Source organism: Sceloporus undulatus, chromosome 6 (genome assembly GCF_019175285.1).
Source record: "Sceloporus undulatus isolate JIND9_A2432 ecotype Alabama chromosome 6, SceUnd_v1.1, whole genome shotgun sequence".
Classification (NCBI taxonomy): domain Eukaryota; kingdom Metazoa; phylum Chordata; class Lepidosauria; order Squamata; family Phrynosomatidae; genus Sceloporus; species Sceloporus undulatus.
The window spans coordinates 96,623,690-96,644,949 of NC_056527.1; the positions used below are offsets into that span (position 1 = coordinate 96,623,690).

The 21,260-nt window shown below is 40.8% G+C and overlaps 1 protein-coding gene across 2 annotated transcripts; it reads left to right on the forward strand.

Annotated features, from left to right (window-relative positions):
- Positions 1-3,236: 3,236 nt before the first annotated feature.
- Positions 3,237-20,571, forward strand: CFAP97D1 (CFAP97 domain containing 1). 2 transcript variants are annotated; one of them, XM_042475432.1, is made up of 7 exons: positions 3,237-3,386; positions 8,468-8,538; positions 9,454-9,522; positions 11,986-12,104; positions 14,451-14,574; positions 18,372-18,424; positions 20,285-20,571. In XM_042475432.1, the coding sequence occupies exons 1-7, from the start codon at positions 3,266-3,268 to the stop codon at positions 20,334-20,336; spliced, it is 609 nt and encodes a 202-aa protein (XP_042331366.1). In that variant the 5' UTR covers positions 3,237-3,265; the 3' UTR covers positions 20,337-20,571. The 2 variants fall into 2 exon arrangements, with proteins under 2 accessions (XP_042331366.1, XP_042331367.1); XM_042475433.1 differs by lacking the exon at positions 9,454-9,522.
- The last annotated feature ends 689 nt before the right edge of the window (positions 20,572-21,260 follow it).

Consider the following 21,260-nt stretch of genomic DNA (forward strand, 5'->3'; position numbering starts at 1 on the left):
GATTTTTTTTAAATTACTGTTTCCAAGATTTTTCTCCAGTGACATTTCACATTTCTATAGTGGGTAACAAAATATACAAGTGCAATATTAATGTAATGCAATAAATAATAGAACAGCAGCATGGGACAAAATTCCAGTCAGAGAGGAAGATTTGCAATAGTACGACAATTCTATTTTCCCGGGCCTTTTCTTGCCTTGGAGTTGTGTATATTTTAATGATCTGGAAACTTTAAAAATGCATCATGACCTTGTTGAGATTCATCTCAGGGAGTGTTCCTTTAGAATATATTTCTTGCCAAGGAAATGTATTCTTTTTGTTTTGTTTTTTACCTTGGAAACTGCTGCATTGAACATTAGAAGGAATTTCTTGACTGTGACAGTGGTGTGGAAATGGAACCAAATGCCTAGAGAGGTGATGGTATCTTCTTCTCTGGATGTCTTCAAAAAGAGTCTGGACAGCTACCTGCTGGGGATGCTTTAACTAGAGATCCTGCATTGAGCAGTGGATTGGACTCATGGCTCATGAGGCCCCTTCCAATTCTATGAGTCTATAATTCTATGACTCTATGATTCTAACTATCACAAAATCCAGAGCTGTCTCCATCAATGTTGAATTCTACCTGACATTCTAATGAAGGTGGGATAAGGAATGTTCTCAAAGTGTTTACCTAAACAGAGAGCAAGCTAAATGGGAGACTTGCTGGTGTATGATACGCAGTAAATGAGCTCTGTTAACAATTACATCAAATAGCAAAATCTGCAACAACCACAACCAAAAGAAGAACTTTAGTTTTCTGCATGTATTAAAACATTTTCTACAATCTGTTCTGTATTTATTTATTTACAGAAGGCTTCCAAATAATTGTTTCATTGTATTGTGGATCATGTTAGGAGTCATTTTAAGATCTCTTGTCCTCAAATTAGAATATGTGAAACTTGTTCCTCCAAATGTCCTGGCACATGTGAACAACCAAAGTCATAGAGGTGCGGTTCCATAGTGGGAACAACAAACCCAGAATGCGTGAGTGAGATTATTTGCATAGTCGCATTAAAATAAACAACGTGTGAATGACCCCTGAAATGTTTGTAAAAGTTAGCAAACATGATCAGATGATGAAGGGAAAAAAGGGAAAGTAAGAGGTTTTTTGCACAGAAAAAAAAACCCCGGTTTACCTTTCCCTGTTTGAATCCTCTTCTGGGACAAATTAGTTGATGATGCCACCATCCCAGTGCAGCCCATCTCCCAGGCACTGCTCTTCAATACTGGAAAGCTCCTGGCTTTGAAAAATGGCTGCTGAAGCACACTTGGGACCCAGGCTGCAGTCAGGCTGCACTTGACTGGCGGCATCAGCAGTGAATTTGGAGTTCCTTTGGTTATTATTATACCTGGCTGCATCCTGGAAGAAGATTCAAACCGGAAAAGGTAAACCAGATTTTCTTGCTGTGCGAAAAACTCCTAAGTCATGTAGTCAGTCAACTAAAGTACATTATACAGAAAGGTGGAATACAGCCCTGAAAAAAGAGAAGAATAAAATTAGAGGGGAAAGAAGTTTAGTGGGCCAGATAGCTAGCATAGTTTCTCCAGCAACTTAAACAGTATTTCTTTGGGAATTCAAAAGAGGAGGAGGATCTTAAATTCCTCTGGAAGGGATGTCTTGTAGGTATTTAGATGATCACTGTTCGGGAATCCAAAATGGGGAATCTGTGCCTGATAGTATACATTTCTACATTTAAACTGGGAACTCACTTGGTGCGTACAACCATCCAAAGCTGCCTTGAATCTCATTTTGGGAGAAAAGCAAGATAGAAATTCAATAAACAAATAAATATATAATCAATTATCACTCCAGTGATCTAGTACTTATCATTGAATCAAATTGGAAAGGGACCACAGGGGTCATCTAATCCAAACCCATCAGGAATACACAACTAAAGCAATCCTGAAAATGCCCATTAAACTTCTGTTTAAAGATCTCCAAAGATGGAGAGGCCTTCACTGTCCAAGGCAATGTATTCATTCCACTGCTGAACAGCTCTTGCAGTAAAAATAAAAATATTCTTCCTAATTTTTAGGGGGAATCTTTTCTTGTCATTTAAATCCACTGGTTTGTATTCTAGTCTCTGGAGCAGCAGATAACAAGCTTGCTCCATCTTCTACATGACATTCCTTCAGATACTTAAAGATGGCTATCATGTCACCTCTCAGTCTTCTCTCTTCTTCATGCAAAACATACCCAACTCCCTAAGTCATTTCTCCTAGGGCTTGCTTTCCAGACCTTTGATTATTTTGGTTGCCCTCTGGACACACTCCAGCTTGTCAATATCCTTCTTGAACACTGGTACCTAGAACTGGATGCAGTATTCCTTTTCCTTTGTGTACTAAAAGGGACAATTTAAAATTAAAGCACCGGTATTCTTTCTGGGGAAGAGGATGTTTTGCCATCTTATTCCTTTTGTTTCCCAATATTTGGGCCTGTACCGACAGGCCAAAATAAAGCTGCTTCAGGTCACTTTGGAGGTATGCTGTTTAAATGACACACGCATCTTAAGAGGCTAGAATATGTGCCAAAGCTGCGCTCCAGTCCTTAGGACTGGAGCGTAGGTTTGGTGCAGCTTTCAGACTCTTAGGACGCATGCATCATTTAAACAGTATGCCTCCAAAGTGACCCGAAGCAGCTTTATTTTGGCCAGTCTGTATGGGCTCTTTGTCTCTACCAAAGTCATGCCTTCCTTCAATACCCCAGCCACATTGTCAGCCCTATTGTTAGGGTTGTTGTGAGAATAAAGCAAGTTTGAGTGTTAAATTATGACTCTGGAGACCAGGGTTCGAATCCCAGCTTGGCCATGTAAACCCACTTGGGCAAGTCACACTCTCTCAGCCTCAGAGGATGGCAATGGCAAAGCCCCTCTGAAGACGTACGCCAAGAAAACCCCATCACCTTAGGGTCACCATAACTCAGTAACTCACACAACAACAACAACCACAAGCTCGCCCTTGAGCTCACTGGAGAACAGGTGAGATAGAAATCTAACATACATAAAGAAAACTGTATTAAAAACCCATAAAGGAATGTACTGAAGGACATGGCATCCAAAGGCTGAGAATTTTTGTGTAACACAGTCCTTGCTTTGTGTCATATAGTGATGTCACAGCAAGCCATCTATGACAACCCACAAACAAGGGGGAGGGGTAATTCAGAAGCAGATTCCCCTTGGATTTGCCTTTTTTCCTTGGGTCCTGGTATTGGAAGCCTGTACCAAGAAGATGAGCAGCATAGAAATCATCACATTCCCTGTAGTTGTTGCCGATTCAAGGCATAGACTCAAAACTGGAAAGAAGCAGGCCCAAACGGGTGAATTCCCTCAATGTGGCAGAACAGAACTGGGTAGGTTCCTCTCAATTCTTAACCTGCTTATGTACTAGAATCACACAATGGAGTTTATCACACCAGTGAGATCCCACAGGCAAACAGGCGTTAACCATGATTTAATGCGAAGAAAACCCAGAAATGCCTGAAGTTTATCACACAACGTTGCAGTTAGCGTGAAATGAAGCAAAGTTAAGCCGCAGTTAAAGCGGAGAAAACTGGCAGCTTTTTACTTTCGGAACTTCCTGAAAGTAAAAAGCTGCCGGTTATCTCTGCTTTCACTGCGGTTTAACTTCGCATTATTTCATTTTGAAAGCAATTTGGTGTGATAAACTCCCCGAATTTGCAAGTTTTGCTTAAATTCAAATTTTATTTAAATCGCATTTAACTCCCATTTGCCCGCAGGATCTCACTCGTGTGATAACGCTCAATGAGATCCTGTATATTTTTACTTTGAATTTAGTTCCTACTAGGCTGGATCTCCACTGCAGAAATTATCCAGTTTCACACCACTTTAACTTCCATGGGTCAGTTCAATGGAATTCTGCTCATTAGCGTTTTGTGAGACGTTTAACCTTCTCTATCAGAGAGCTCTGGTACCTTAACAAACAAACAGTTCCCAGAATTCCATAGCATTGATCCATGGCAGTTAAAGTGGTGTCGGATTGGATTATTTCTGCAGTGTGGATGCAGCCTGAGTGCCACTTGGGATCACTCCCAGGTAAGCACACATATGGGATCACAGAGCTTTGGAGCTGGAATATAGATGAGAAAGGCCAGTAATTGATCCCTGCTGAACATCTGTAACATCAGCATCCTGTTAACTCTCAGTAGTTCAGTCCACAGAATCTAGAAATCAGTCCCATTAGTGTGACAGAATCAGAAAGCAGGCACCTTCCATAAAAAATACAACAGATGACTCAAACAAGTGAGCCAAACCATGTATTATTTAATGTATTTTAAAGCCCCCCCCCTGCCCTTAATTTTACAAGAACGCCTACCAAGACAGCTCATAAAAAGAATGTCAACTACAAAGTGAAACTCAACATTATCCCACAGAAAGCACTTAAAGCAGAACAGAGCAATAAAAGTAATAGCTTCAGTACATTAAAAAAAAAAGGGGGGGGGAATAACTACCCGAACAATTCTTCAGAATGATCTTAGGTGACATGATGGAAGACTCTGGCAAATAAAAAACAAGGCTTTGCCTGATGCTGACATCAAATGATCTCTCCTTCCCTGGCCACTGGAGGAAGCCATTGCAAACACCAAGTGCCAGAACTGAGAAAATTCTTCCTTTGCCCAATACCCACCTAGCGTTAACACATACTTTCCAACTGTCTTGATTTGTCATCCTCTCTGGTCCCACTTTTTCCAATTGTTTTTAAAAATGTCCCAGCTTCTCACTCCTCCTCCCACTTTCCCCCTTTGTCCTCAGCTTATTTCATTTGTTGCAAAATGAGTTCAAACTGCAAAAGTAGTTTACACTCAGTTAACTCAACAGCAGAGAGAAGAGACCGTGTGGAATCTTGCCCTTGCCAGTAGACTTAGGCAAAAACCAACTGCTGCAGCCTCTCCTAGTTTGTGTGCATCTTCATTCATAACTTTTGCCATCTTGTCCACACTCTGATGTTCTGCCACATGTATCCCTCTTTTCACCTTTGAAATTTTGGAGGTTACAATTACAGGGGAGTGTGGGGAATGAGCTGGAGTTGTCCCTGTTTTCATCATCATCTTTTTTTCATCTCTTATTCCAAAACAACCGGGCATCTTATTGTTCCTATGGGTACATTTTGTGTTGTTTTATTTTCTTCACAGCTTCCTTAACATTGATTCCTGTGTACATAATATTGTTGTCATGTGCTCTGAGTTGAAGAAATGTTTTTGACTTTTCACAAGTTTTGTGAACTGATGGAAACACGAATGCCGCATCATCTATAATATTGGATTGACCCTTTGTAAATTTTCATTACTTCCTGCCAACAAGAACAGCATTACTGCCAAGGGCAGATTGAAGCAGCTGCCTCAGGCATGGACACTGGAGGGTGAGGGCTGTTGGAGGACAGTGCATATAGATATGGTGGAGGGCACTGTCTCACAGTGTGTATGTGCCTTCAAGTCACCCATCCACTTATGTCAACACCATTAATTTCATAGACAATTTTTTAGGCAAGGAATACTCATGAATTTCTTTGGCAAGGAATACTCAGGTAATTTTGCCAGTTCCATTCCCCCGAAATTAAGCCTACAGCACATGGTATTCTCCAGCAGTCTTCCTTCTAGCTAATAACCAGGGTTGATCCTGCTTAGTTTCCAAGATCAGAAGGATTTGATGCCTTCGTGATATTTAGACCACTTTGCATGCAACTCACTGGGCAACCTTGGGCAAGTCATATTCTCTCAGACTCAGAGGATGACAATGGTGAACCCCCTCTGAACAAATCTGGCCAAATAAACCCTGTGATAGTTTCACCTTAAAGGTAAATGTAACCCCTTGACATGAATGTCTAGTCGTAACTGACTGTTGGGACGGTGCTCATCTCCATTTCTAAGCCGAAGAGCCAGCATTGTCCGAGGACTGCTCTGGTGATCATGTGGCCAGCATGACTGCACCAAACACTGTTACCTTCCCACTGAGAAGTGGTATCTATCTATCTACTTGCATTTGCATGCTTTCGAACTGCCTGGTTGGCAGAAGCTGGGACTAGTGACAGGAGCTCACCCCATCATGCAGCATTCAGGCCTCAAACTGCCTTCTGTTCCTCCCCTGAGTTAATCGAATATTTTGGGATTTGGAACTCAGTTTGCACCAACTGAAGCAAGCTGAGGCCAAAGGAGAAATGTGGGAGGAAGGGAAAGAACCTGGAACATATGAAAATGTGGGACAACAGAGGATTAATTGGAATTCTCCCTGTGAAACCAAAAAAAGTTGGAGGGCATACCCTACTTCAAGAACACTGAGCATCCTTTTACATCTCTTCTAAGCCTGATTAATGTAGCCTTTCCCTCAACCTCTGAGAATGAACTACACAGCTTCTGCTCCTCTGCCAAGTAAAAGCACAAGCCTACAATTTTGGGGCCTTTAATGGCTAGAGTCAGCATACAGCAGCCCCCAAACCACCAGGATTTTGGGACCTGTTAAACCTTGTAAGGACCTGTACATCTGATACAAGCGGAAAATTGCTATATACAATTTCCAAAGCAAAAGTGTTGTGGGAAAAGCTTTTTCAGCTCTCTCTGGATAGGAAAGTAGAGGGCTAGAAGTTGTTACAGTGCAGAAATGTTTTAGATAATGTTGAATATATGATTCTGGACTTGCCAAAAGCAAACAAAATTCCCCCTTTAAAAAGAAAGCAATTGTTCTAAAGTTCTCTCCTGCTAGAGCACAAAGAAGCTTGAGAATTTGACTTTGGCTGAGCGTTAGTCTCCTAGGCTGTGTGTCCCAAACACAACGTTAAAATCTACCCGACATTTGGGACACACTGCAGAGAGACGAGGTGACAGAGCCAATATATGGTTCTTGGTTTTTTGCCAGTCCCCAGTGCCACCTGGGCTAGCTGCTCCCATTCAAGGGTGATAGATGGCACAGTAGACAAGACATAGTTCACGCTGTACAAGATTTAAAGGGGAATTAGCCCTATGTTTCAAAATGCCAAATGTTGGCTTTAGCTGCTGCTTTGCCGTATTCTACTTCCTCTATCTGGGCACCTAATTATATATTATTATATTATATCTGGGCATTTAAAATATATTCTGGAAATTATTCTAATTATACTAATCATTCCAATTTGCTTTCCAGTTGTGCAAAATCAGCACTGTGTCTCAACTGTCATACCAGTCTTTTTTTCTATTACAAATGATCTGAGAGAAACAAACACAGTAATGTTTAAAGTGCTGGACTTGGGACATAGAGACCCAAGTTCAAATCTCTGCTTGGTCATGGAATTTACCATGTGATCTAGTCCCACACCTCACTCTGACTTGCCTTCTGCTCCCTAACTTCACCCTCTCAATGTGTCCTTCACCACCTGAATTTACAGTGCCTTCCCTCTTGACTTTTACAAGGGCTAGAGACTTGCCTTGTTGTTGTTTTTAATGAAAATTTGGCATCTGGAACACATGATGGCTTCACCAGGCACTACGGTGGCCTAAAATCTAGATAAAACCTGGCTAAACTGGGGAACTGAAAACGCTATCAGTGGCCCAACTGGGAGGTTAGCCTAGTATGAGAGCATGCTTCTTATACATCCCCTCCTTAGGTGAAAGTCCCTATTAACTACACCATCACTCTGCACCAGAAAAGTGTGAGGAGGGAGGGATTGTTACGCTAATTCAACTGTTATTGTTATGTGCCTTCAAGTTGACTCTGACTTATGATGGTCCTCTTATAGGGTTTCCTTGGCAAGATTTATTTGGGTGTGTGTGTGTATGTGTGCATCAATTTCTTCTGAGACAGAGAGTGTGACTTGCTCAAGGTCATCCAGTGAGATTCCATGGCTGAGCAGGGATTCAACATTTGGAGGGCCACATTTGTCCCATCCCAGTGTCTATGACTGCAACCTTAAGAGAACTTCTTGAACTGATGACAACAGTTACTACAACATTAGAGATGGTCACAATGCATTTTTAATGTTGGAATGGAAAGGTGAGGGAGAAAGGTCTCAATTAAAACAATGGACTTGGTGCTATAGATATTGTGTGCACCACTCTCCTCCAATTCATCACTGGGCATCTGTACTGATTTGTTATTTAAACTGATCAGCAACACAGTGGAGATCATACAAGCACAACCAGCAAAGAGGCTCAGCGTATTGTGTATTTCTCCCACACATTTGTCCTCTAATTGAGAAAATGCAACAGGTGTTTGGAGTGGTTGTAGATTAGGAGCAGGAGAAGGGAGAATTTGATAAAGGTAACTTTAGGACTACAATGCCCAGAAATCCCATTCTGTAAATTGTAATCCCCAAAAGTAATCCCCCCAGCACTGAGAGAGGGCATGCACAATGTTGAAGTGGGGATTGGAAGTAATTGGGCTAGTTGATGTTAATAATATGTCATCCTGAAATCCTTTCACACAACTGCTTTTTCTTTTCTTCCAGCAAGGAAGCATGTGGATAATAAACCTCCCAGTACCCAGGTCCACCACTACTTCAAGGTCACCAAGATACAGGTACCTGAGCTTCCCCTCTTGCAATTGGTGCTGACCTAGAGCATGGTGCTGTACTACTATAACGTAACTTATATGGAACCTTTAGCTGGTCTGCAGTGCTAATAATTACAGTTTTCATGGTTTCCTGACCAGCTCCAGCACTAGCTGTGCAGGTTGGGAATTCTGGGAATTATAGTCTGAAAATGATCTTTTTTTAGTTCTGGTTAATGTTCTTATGAAGCTTTCTTAAAAAGAATGGGGGGCTATTGGAGGAGATCTCATGCACTTGTGGGGGGTTTTAAAGCTTAATTTGTTGTGGGGATGCCCAATGATACACAGATTTCAGTTTGATCCATCATGTGATTGACAAGAAGGATGTTACTCTACTGCTCCACATTGATTTTATGGGTGCATAATTCTGATCTCAGCAAAAGTGATAGCAATGGCTAGACTCTCACAGGGAGCTACTTGGCAGGTGAGGCAGATCCATCCTTTCCCTGCACTGCTTAGTGCAGATAAAAAGATGGTCCTGTGTTTGCTGTCTGGACAACTGGACTTGGCCAATTCAGACCCAATCCAGCCATCCAGACAGCCAAGAGAGCTGGATGCACTCCAGAGTTTCTTTGAAACCCCAGAGTAAACCACAGGTTCTCTTTAACCAGATCAACATCCAAAAACCAAAGTTTTGCTTTGGATGCTGCCATACATCATTTGGACAGATCACACCAGGACCAATGTGAGCCTGGTATACATCCTTAGTGTGGACAAGCCCCTAGAGAAGCCACAGATGCAGGCAAAACGTCAGGAATAAATTCTTCCAGAGCGTGGCCACATAGCCGAGAAAACCCACAGAAAACTCTGCGTTTAATTTTATTTTAAATACATTTCTATTATTCCAATAAACCTAACCAAGTCTCCGTACTCTCTTTTCTTCAGAAGTTAAAACTTCCCAAGATTGTGGAGGAGGAGAGGACGGAGAAGCCAAATGATCCTGTGCCAGACCATGTAATTAAGAATGCTAAGTTATAAATAAAACAAAAATAAAATCCAGGATGAGCATTTCCCCCTTTTGAGTTTTAGGAAACAAAGTGGAGCCACTGACCAAAGTCATGTGACATTTAGAGGAAGTGAGGAGGTTTCCTAATTCCAGAATAGATGCAACGGTTATTGATTTTCTATTAATTATAAATGGACCCATATATTCATATCATTCAATTTCCCTTTTTGAGTATAAGTTCTTTGACTATAAGTTCTTTGTGGCAGTCCTGGCCAAAATATAAAAATCAAGGCTCCAAATGGGGCAAATGAGTTCCAATATTTGTTACTATAATTCATAGGGGCTTTTAAAATAGCCAAATAATTGTCTGGACTATTTTCTGGCAGTTCCCAGTACTAGTTGCAACACTTTATTCCAACAGTTGAAGGAGTTGCTTTTTGATTCTGAGACAGAATCTGATTCTGTCTCAGAATTTGATTCTGAGCAGAAGAGCATTTTCCTTTTCCTTTCCCTTTTCCTCTTTTCTTCTTTTTTAAACACTTTTTTATAGTTATGGTGGTATACTGCATCAGTGAAATGGGCCTTTTACGCTATAACTCTATAACTTTAAAAATTCATACAGTAAAAATTTGCCCTTCATACCATAGGACCACCTAAGCAAACTATGCCCCAGTTTAAAAAAAAATTGAAGAACTGTATTGCAGATCCAAGAAATTGCTAGAAATGGTCACCCAAAAGAACAAAACAAACAAGTCCATGCAGAGGGAACAAAAGTGGCAAAAGCCAAAGAGCTATATTGCAAGAACCATGGTTATTTATACCTGTATGGAAGGCCTTCAGTTATGCTGTAGGAAGATTTTATATGCCACCAGAATTTTAAACAGCTCTTCTCAGATTCTCTGATGTGGAGTGCCAGAGACTAGCACCATATTTGTGCCCACTGGCTACAACTGTGCCTTTAGTTCTTGGAGATGTGCCCAAGATCAGCAGCTGATGGCTCACAGATCACCACTGGGCCATAGACCATTGTATTGAGTTGTTGTTGTGTGCCTTCTCAAGTCATTTCTGATGTGTGCCAAGCTTAAGAAAACCTATCACAGGATTTTCTTGGAAATTTTGTTTAGAGATTTGCCATTGCTGTCTTCTGAGGCTGCAAAACTGTGACTCGCCCAAGGTCACCAGTGGGTTTCATGGCTGAGCCAGGATTCGAATCCTGTTCTCTAGAGCTGTAGTCCAACACTCAAAGCACTACACCAGACTGGCTCTTAGGCTACAAATAACTGCTGGCCAAGCACAATTTGGACTCCCAGTGTCCTAGCTCAATACCCAAACCACTATCCCATGCTGGTTTTCACCATTTTGAGCAGCAGTCATCTAAAATATTTTTATAAATATGAAGAAACACACTGTTATTCCATTTTATTCTCGCTGCCAGACTCTGTTAATAGAAAATACTGGAAATGAAGCCATACCTATGATTAAAGGTATAGTTTGAGATCTAAGATTGAGGGCAATCAGAAGGTTTGCCTGTGTTGTATTTTTTTACTACATAGAGAAATCATGTTGAAAATACTTGGTAAAACAGGGGGATGTTTTATGCAGTTCTAGTGATTCAAAATCTTGCCTCTTAAAGTGTGCTAGTCCAATATTCAGAACGCTACACCATACCAGTTGTCTTGGGAATATTTTTTAAAGTATAACTGCCAGAAGTATTCTGAGAGTTGTGATTAAAAAAAATGATAATATATTCAAGTGACACATCTCCTTCTCCTCTCTGATGTTAGACATTATAATGAAACCTTTGTGTGATGATCATTCCTTTGTTGCTTATCTGGTAGCTCTATTTTGCTATTGCTGCAAGTGAAGTGTTTATTTGAACCCATTTCCCACATTTTATCTTTGGCTTTGATTTTGATTTTATTGTGATAGTCTACAGGTACATATAAATGAAATGCACAATACACAATTACTGCCTCAGACTCCCCTCTGTTCTAGCAGCCCAATGCAACCTCCGGCCATGCCCACAAACTGCCAGCTTTTACTGTGCCAAATATAGTCATCTCTCTGATTGATAAACTATCAGTACACCCCCAAAGCTATTTGCACTAATTAAAAAAAAGACTGAGGCAAAGCTATTCATATTTTTTTAAAAACAGCAACAAATGATCCTATCACATATTTCCCAATATTTCATCTAGTTTACCCCTGCCATCCAGACATCACAGAAGGATAGGCTGGAGATGTACAAATTCAAGAGATGGCAAGATTGTAAAATTCCATCATTTGCTTTTTTAAAAAAACAAATGATAATACATGAAAGCAAAATTAGAACTAGAGTGTAAAATGCCTAGGAATAGTACACGCTGGGAAATGTTGAAGCAATTGTAGTTTTATGTTCCAGGGCAGTGGTAATGGGGTATATGTAATAATAAATTTGTTTTGAAACTCACACAGTTTTTCTCTTTCCACAGGAAGCCCAAAAGAAAATCGGGCTGATTGAAAGAGAAAACAAAAGCCTCTCAGCACGGCTAGCTAGTATATATCGCGGAACAGGCATGGTTGACTGCTGGAATGAATACCAACAGAAGAGGTGAGCACTTGGGAGATAGGAAGTAATGCCTCCAACCAAGGGGAAGCTGGGTTGAATCTTTGTTGTTCACTTAACCTGGGATAATCGATCTAGGGTTTCCCCCCAAGTGTTAAAAAAAGATTTTTATTCTTGACTGCGTGAATAACCTATGTGGATAGAACCTGGATAAACTGGGATACAACTCTAAATGCCTTGAACGTGCTTCGAATATATTTGCATCATTGACTCCATCTTTATTCAAGCACTGATACACGAGAGCAACAGAACTCACATAGATGCGCATAGATGTGGTTTTATTGTGTGAACAATAAACCCAGAATGCATGAGTGAGATTATTCGCATAGTTGTGCTAAAAAAAAGTCTGAGTGACCCCCAGATTGCCAGGCTTTACCCAAAATCTAGTGCATACCAGAGGTGGGAGTGATGGCAGCGATTCTGCTTCAAGCACCTTGTCTGCACTGGCCATGATACTCTGTTAGGCAGCCGGGAGTATACTGGCCCCACAGCTGCCCCAAACTGCCCCTGTTACCTGGTCTTCCATTCCCACATTACAGCGGTTGCCTGCACATGTGTCCCATCTAACTGCCTGGCAAGTCTGCTGCCACTGCAAGTCACTCACTTCTGAGGTCAGAATGAGACAGCCACCACAGGGTGACGAGATGTCATAACTGCAGAGGAGGACAAGGCACCACAAAATGTAGGGCATTATCAAATAAAAACTAAAAACAGTAATATACAGTGGGTCCTTGTTATACATGGGGGATGCATTCCGGACCACTCGCGTGTATGGAAAAAACCGCTGAATCTCAATACCTCAGAATGAGCAACCTGTAATGATGGGAGATGTGCTGGGTGGCTCAATCGGACACCTGTGCAGACAGCCACTGCAGCAACAGAATATAAAAGATAATAACAGGTAAGTTATTTTAATGCATTTTAAGGCTGATACAGCCTGGTTCTGGTGTGGAACATGCCAACGACGTTCTGTGGACTGCTTACACCAGAACTGGAATGTGGGATGTGTGTTGTCCAAATAGGGCAATGCCAGAAGGGGGGGAGAAATGGGCCTTTTGGCCTGTGCAGACAGGGCCAAGGTGTCAGGCTAGAGTTCCATGTTCTCAGAGTCTGGACTTTCTTCTCAGCGTGAGAGCATGTATATTTTACTCACTTGTTAGATGTGTGTGGTGTGTGTGTGTGTGTGTGTGTGTGTGTGTGTGTGTGTGTGTGTTTGAATTAATGATATCATTGGTGCAATTGTGGTTGATGCTTTATACATTATGTGTTATGACATAATTGCTCATAATTGGTGTAATGTCACCAAGGCCTGGAGTTGTCCCTAGGTCTCAGGTTTTGACCTGAGGTCTCAGACCCTGGGATGATATTGACCCACACCTTCCAAACTGGCCTGATTTGGCAAGAGCACTTCTGATTAATCCTCTGTCATCCCATTTTTTCAACTGCTTTTGTTAAATGGCCTGGTTTTCCCTCTTCTCCTATTGACAGGGATTTGATTTGATTGCTGTCTGAGGGATAAGGCTGGGTATAATTTGTTGGGGTACCCACCTCTACCACTGGCTGTGAGGGAGTAGTGAATCTTAACAACGGAAGAGCTGGAATGCTTCTCTGTCATATATCACCTGTGGCATCATTTACCATCAATAAAGTTTATGCTATGGCAGAAATATATATATCAGTGTTTGGTACTGAAAGAAGCCTTGGAGAAGCCTGGAAATGCACCTAGTTCCAGAAAAGAGACAAAAGGATTTTAATAGGACCAGTTTCAGTGTAGAAAAGAACTTTTCCAAATTGAATGCTACTTCTTCAAGAGCTCCCCTGTTGATTTTCTTTTAGAGTGGGGACTTGAATTGATTACTAAGAATAGATTACATTTCCATGATAATTAATTAGGTAATAATAGTGATGATAATAAATAGTTATACTGATAAGAGGTGAATAAGTACATGTTTATTTACATTCATACCTTCAAGTATATGTATGCTAACAAGTCATTCCATAAATTAACCATGAGTATTATAGAGACTTTACTATGTCCTTGATATTTATTAGAGTAAAATATGAGTTTAGGCTATGAACTGTGTGCTCAGACTCAGTGGGTTGGATTCAGATGTAGTGATGCCTAAAATAAAATTGTTCAGATCGATGGGACTTCAGTTGCTTGTTCCTGATTGATTAGAGAGGTCTTCTGGAAGTACAGCTTAATATGAATGACAATCATCAGCCTGCATACCTGTTGAATTTTTTATATATATACCGACATGGCTACCCAGCCCAAATCAGTCTCCTTTCTTGTACCCACATTAAACATGGTCTTTTGGGGATTTGTAGCAAACTCCGACAGAAGCAGAACATGGAAGTTGTGAGGATTACCATGGAGAACCAGGCTATCCTCAAGAGGATCAGAGAGCGAAAACCAACCTATGATCGGAGACAATCTGAATTGGACTGGCAGGCAAGTGGATCCTTCACTAGATTTATCAAAAAGCAGCCAGTGACCATTCTTTTTGTTGCAGTAGCTCATGGCTTATAAAAGCCAGCTAATGTGAGGGCAGCATCACCATTGTTTTTATATTGATGTATTGATTGATTGATTGTTGTTACAGTTTGTATATTGTATACAACCATGTTACCCGCTTTGATCTACCCAGGAAAAGCGGGCTACAAATAAATGATTTATTTATTATTATTATTATTAGAAGACTCCAGAAGTTCAGAACTGACTTAATGGATTTTTCCCCTAAAAGTCCAACAGTCTGTTCTGTATTCTGAGCGCAAAATAGCAGTGTCATAATAAAGATGGAGCTAAATGCAAAATGCTGTGTCAAAGGGCAAAACCAATTAATATCCTAACAACAATGGTGCATTATAGCTTGTGTTTGTAGTTGAAGCAGTGGGATTTTAAATTAGCAGGAGGACTACTGCCATCCATCAACCCACTGAGCCTTCTCTGTTCCCTTAGAGTTTAGCTGCATTCCTCATAGGAACTGGGGTGAATTTGGTGTGTGGAGCAGGTTTACCTAGCAAGTGATGGGAACTATCCCAATTGTAAGGATTTGAGGATGGCTTGGCATCCCAAGTGCGATTAAGATCCATCCGTTTTACAAAAAAAACTGTTCTGAGGAGAGATGAAAACTATAAGAACTGGTTTGTTGCTACAGATCAGCGAAGGCGTTTGCCTGTTTGGACTTTCCTATAGTGTTCAAGGAGACTGTAACAATGAGCAGCACCTGCACTTCGAAACTTGTCACCTTTGCACTGTACACTGGAATATATAAATTCATGTCCACATCATAGTTACTGGGGAGGTGAGATTTTAGCAGCCTAATTTTAGGAGTGGCAGGGGACAGTTTGCTGTCACTTATGTTAATTAAGTTGAGCATGTAGAAACTTAGTTTAATCATCCCAAGAAAAGGAGCAGGTAGGGTTATCAAGGGAATGCAAACACAGCAAATACAAGAGTTCTTGATAATGAATGATTTTCCATGCCTTGTCCTTTTCAGTGCTAAAAACGTGTGGACTGAAGGAAAAGTTTATGGGGGGAATTTTTATTTGGAGTGTCAAAGCCCTCATTTTGCCCTCCTTCCAAATAGCAATATCCCTGCCTGGTTTCTCATCCCCAGTAGATGCTGGAGAGGGGAGACAAGCTGAAAGAAGATGTTTGTATGATTTAAACCATAGAACTGGTGTAAGTGGAAAGACATAGATCGCTATATCAACTATGACAGAAACCTGTCTCCCAAGTATTATTTCTGCCTAAATGGGGATGGGGAGGAAGAGGGGAATGACTGTTTTAAGGCAAAGAGTCAAAAACTCTCAAATAAGAACATGTATGCTGAACCTAGAAGTTTTATTTATATTTTTATCTGTATTTTATTCTTTTAACAAGTAATCTGTTTTAATATTGTAATAATGTTATTCTATTCTTTGTATGTTTTTTAATTGTACTGTAAGCTGCTTTGAGTCCCAGTTTTGGAGGGGAAAGCTGGATACTACTACTACTACTACTACTTATTATTATTATTATTATTATTATTATTATTATTTATTAATGTTAACTTTCATGAATGTCACATTTATTAATGCTCAGTCACTGTGTGTTCAATCTTTACATTTCCAAATAAAATTGAGTATCAACATTTTAGTCAATTTTGCAGTCTCTCCCCTCACCTGCTCAGCATTAGAGAGTATGATCTTTGGAGAAAGAAGAGATTGTAGAGGGACAATTTCTGAAGCTCTCATGTGGGAGGTGAATGTTCTAACCCTGTTATTAGCAACTGTGGAGGAACAGTGTTGTTCTCTCCCCGGTCACGTTGCAGCCTTCTTCTTCGTCTCTCTTGTCTTAATTGTCAAAAATGCTGCCAGCCCTAATTTCTCTGTCGGTGGAATTAATATGCCTCCCCAAAGTCAAGCAACATCTTCTTGATGTCAACAATCCTCCCACAGACAGAAAAAGCAGACGGCACAGCTGCAAACTTTGTCTACTTAGCACAAAAGTTGCCACTTCTTTGTCTCTTGCATGAAAATGGAGACGCTTTACACTCTGTTGTTATGTGCCTTCAAGTTGATTTCGACTTTGTTGCTGTTTGTTGCTGTGTGTCTTCAAGCCGTTTCTGACTTTTGACGACACTAAAGTGAATCTGTCATAGGGTTTTCTTGGCAAGTTTCTTCAGAGGTGGTTTGCTATTGCCATTCTCTGAGGCTGAGAGAGTGTAACTTGCCAAGATCAACCAGTAGGTTGACATGGCTCGGCTGGGATTCGAACCCTGGTCTCCAGAGTCATAGTCCAATGCTCAAACCACTACAGCATGCCAATTTACAGCAACCCTACAATGGAGCTTTTTTTTGCAATATTTGTTCAGAGAAAGTTTGCCACTGTTTTCCTCTTGTCCAAGATCATCGCATGAGATTTCATAGCCAAGTGACAATTCAAAACCTGGTCCCTCACAGTCCTAGTCTGACATTCAACCCACTACACCATGCTGGCTGTGTATACTTGGGCCTAAAACTCTTCAATTCTGCTTTTGCCTTATTTCATTTATTCTGTTTGTTTGTTTGGGCCTCCAGATGTTTTGGACTTCAGCTCCCAGAATTCCTGACTGCTGGCAAGCTGGGTAGGGCTTCTAGGAGTTGGTCAAAAACACCTGGAGGATTAAAATCTGAGAACTGGTGGTTTAAATTTTGAGTCATCCCAAATACAAAAGCTAGGAAATACTGATGATACTAAAACATAGCAATAGCATAGCATACTGAGCTTGCAAATGTTGCATTTTTACATTACAACCAGGGATTTTAAGGGCTATCACCCAAAAAGTAGAGCACCAGCACTGGACTATGACTTTAGAGATCAGGGTTCAAATCCCTGCTCAGCCATGGAAACTCACTGGGTGACTTTGGTCAAGTCATACGCTCTCAGCCTCAGAAGAAGACAAAAGCAAACTTCTTCTGAACAAATCTTGCCAAGAAAAACCAGCAATAGGGTCACCTTTGAGTTACCATAAGTCAGAAGTGACTGGAAGGCACATAACAACAACAGCCCAACTTGTAACATTTCTAAGCACTGAAGAATGCACACCATAGAAACAAACCAGTTGGTATCATCTCTAATAACTAGCTCAGCTATGTGTTTCTTCAAGGGTGTTGTGAATGGGAGGCACAGTCCAAGAACATCTGGAAGGCCACATCCTTTCCACAATTCCATTCCCACCTTAAAGTCTTTCAACATTTCTTGTGAGTCTGCACAAAGAAAGGCAGTCCAGTATGTTAGTGAAGCCATGGGGAATCTCTCTCTCTCTGTTGAAGACAGTCCTCTTGCTAAGTCTGTTGCAACACTGAAGGCGACTATTTGTCATATCTGTAACACTGGGCCCAAACAGACAGGCCAAAATAAAGCTGTTTCAGCAGGTCATTTTGGAGGTAAGCTGTTTAAATGATGTGTGCATCCTAAGAGTCCAAAAATCGCACCAAAGCCACACTCCAGTCCTAAAGGCTGGAGTACAACTTTGGCAAAGCTTACCTCCAAAGTGACTCGAAGCAGCTTTATTTTGGCCTGTCTTTTCGGGCCCACTGTCATCCTAAATGTGGTTGTGGGAATCCACCATCAGCATAGCATGATCACAACAGCACTAGCCTCGTGTAGTAGACTGCATTTAGCGACAACGTTAAAGTGATCCAATATGATTCAACATAACATTTAAATAGCATCAATTACTATAACTAAATGTTTGCCTGTGTTTACCTTAATCTTTGCAGAATTCAAGGAAATATCTGAGGAACACCACCTGCTTTCTAATCTCAAACCGCGAGTAAGTATTGTAAAAAAAAAAAAAACAACCCACACAAACACTTTTCTGTGGAGAGAATGCATATGTGTATAGAGAAATTCTCTTCAGCTGCATAGACAAGGGAGGGAGAAAAACTTTGTCCAGAAAGCCCAAGAGAAACTAGCTGAGCAATATGATTTTTTTTCCTTTACAAAATGTTGAGTTCAGCTACTGAAGCCTGTTACTCAGAAAATGCAAGAAAAGACCTTGACATGGGATAATCTACATAGAATAGAATACCGTGCACAACAAGTATATCTATTCAAAAGCCAAATGTCCAAAGGCAATTAAACATTATCTGAGGTCTGCAAAAGGCACACTTGCATTTCCAAGATGTCATTAGTAACTATTTAAGGTAATTTTTGTGGGTATCCTAGATATCTTATTCTGTTTTCAGACTTGTTGATCTGCCAAAATGCCCATGAGGCTATTTATAATTGCATAGTTTCAATTAAAATTTTTAATTCAGGTGGGCAGTACCACCAAGCATTTGTGTGGCCCACACTGGCACCCAACTACAGCTGCTGAAATGGGTGCTACTGATACACCAAAAATGTAGCTGCTGTCACATTGGCATTGTGAGGTGTGGTGATTGTCTTGGCAGCTTCAACCTGGGGCTAGTTAGCATGGTGAAACTTTGCTTCTAAACAGTCTCAAGAGAGTAAAAGGAATCCCTTTTATTCCCTGGGACTGCTTGGAGTCCCCTTACACAAGCTAGAGGGGAAAAGAAGGGGGGAAAGGGGTTCTTAGGTTGGTACTGGTACTGAGGTTGTAACATAATGGTTGAAAAAGTGCAATGATTAATGTGCTGAATTTGCATAATCAGAATGCAAATTAATAATTTGCATAACTATAATATGCCAGGTTATAAGGACTGGGGTATGGCAACCCTAGCTACAGTCATAATGGGAATGTGCATGTTTACACTACTCCATCATGTCTACACAAAGGCTGTGTATAAAGTGGGCTGATAGAGGCACTATCTTTTGAAGGAGGTGTTTTATAGAATGGTTTAGGCTTGACCCACATTTGTTTAGGACAAAGCTGGGGGAAGTTTTGACCTTCTGAACATTTAAAGTATATTTATCATTATTGGAAGAGGAAAGATTCTCCATCCTGGTCCAGAAGTAAGCCTGTCCGTTTGTTCTCTTTGTTCAGCATCCCATCTAATAGCCTTTACCAAATAGTTCTGAAGCACAGTAGAGAAGGTGATACATCTCAGAAAAATGCCCCCTTTTTAGACTAGGAACTGGTTCTGTGAACTATAGTCCAAAAGTAACATTCTCCCAAGCTGTGACTAGAACCTGTTATTATAACAAGAAACTTGTGGCAATGCACATTATACATCAACAGAGAAATCTAATGTTCAAAAGCAGCCCTGCTAACAAGGATTGCTCCTTCCACCAGTAGCCTGGGTCCAATGCCATATGCTTTTGGCTTGCAAATTGATGTCTCTGCTTCCAGGATAAGCTTACTGACACATTGGCAAGCCCCCCAAAGCCTTCTGTTGCTTGGCCCTGGGTTGTGTTGTTGGCCCTCAGAGCTTGCCTTCTTCATCCATAAATGGTGTGCTGAATTCTAGAGATTATTCTTTGTTGTGAGCACAAAGAGCACATGGTTCTGAGTGTGGCTTTAGAGAGATATTGCCACTCACACATTGTATTCCTCAACACCAAGTATGGATGTAAGAGCTGGATATTGAAAAAAGCATTTAGGAAAAAAATCAACTCATTTGAAATGTGGTGTTGGAGAAGAGTGCTGAGGATACCATGGACAGCAAAGATGACAAACAAATGTGACTATGCCTTTCTTTCTAATATTTCCTCTTCTGATTTATTGCAGAAAGCTAGGCTATGCGAGGAATAAGAACGCATTTGGGGCTGCTCGACTATGACAGCCAGGTAATAGTACTCTCAGCAACTGGCTGATAAACTTTATTAAGATTTTAGAATAAAGCATGAAACACTGGAAGCACATCTTCTCACTTCTCTTATTGAACGTCGGCAAGCACCAAGGCATGCTTAATATATGTATACTTTCCACAAGATTGTTCACATTTATGAAAGAAAAGGCTCAAACAACAAGCTTGAGCCAGTGGCATCTTAGGGACAGAAATATTTTATCGAAAGCTTTCACAGACCTTCTTAATATTTTGTTTGGATTGTGGTCAATGACTTGCCTATCTTAATTGGCCAAACAAAACAGTCTTATTTGTTAAATAAAAATATGAACATTGCCATCCATTTTGAAGCAGTTAATGCTCTATTATTCCTTAACAAACCCTACAGAACATCATGCCAATGATGTACCAGTCTCAAATTCTGTAATCTGACTCATGAGGAGATGAAGCATCCTATGTTGTCTTAGGGGCTGTGCAGACCACCCCTGAAGAGGCAGCCTACAGTCACCTCCATCTTCCACAGATTGAGGCCATGGCAACCACATGGGGCAGCCCCAATCTGTTTACCCACAGTATAATGGTGTGGAGACAAAGATTGGACATACTTTCTGTCAGAAAACAGAGAGCCCTATTGCATGAGAAAAAATAGCCCAAACAGAGTAGGACAGAAACAGCTTTCTTCATGTCTCTCCACATACCATCATAATACTTCCATTCTTTTCCTGAGGGAGATGGTCATAAAAGCATGCCTTTTGTCGAAAAGATTTTTCCATGGCATGGGGAAACTGGCATGGAGAAAACTTGTACTCTCCCATTCCATTTCTGCTTTCTTTTCTGATGTGATACAGCTCTAAGTCAGGAGCCCGAGACAGACAGGCCAAATAAAACACCTTCTGGGTGCTTTGAGGGCATGGTGTT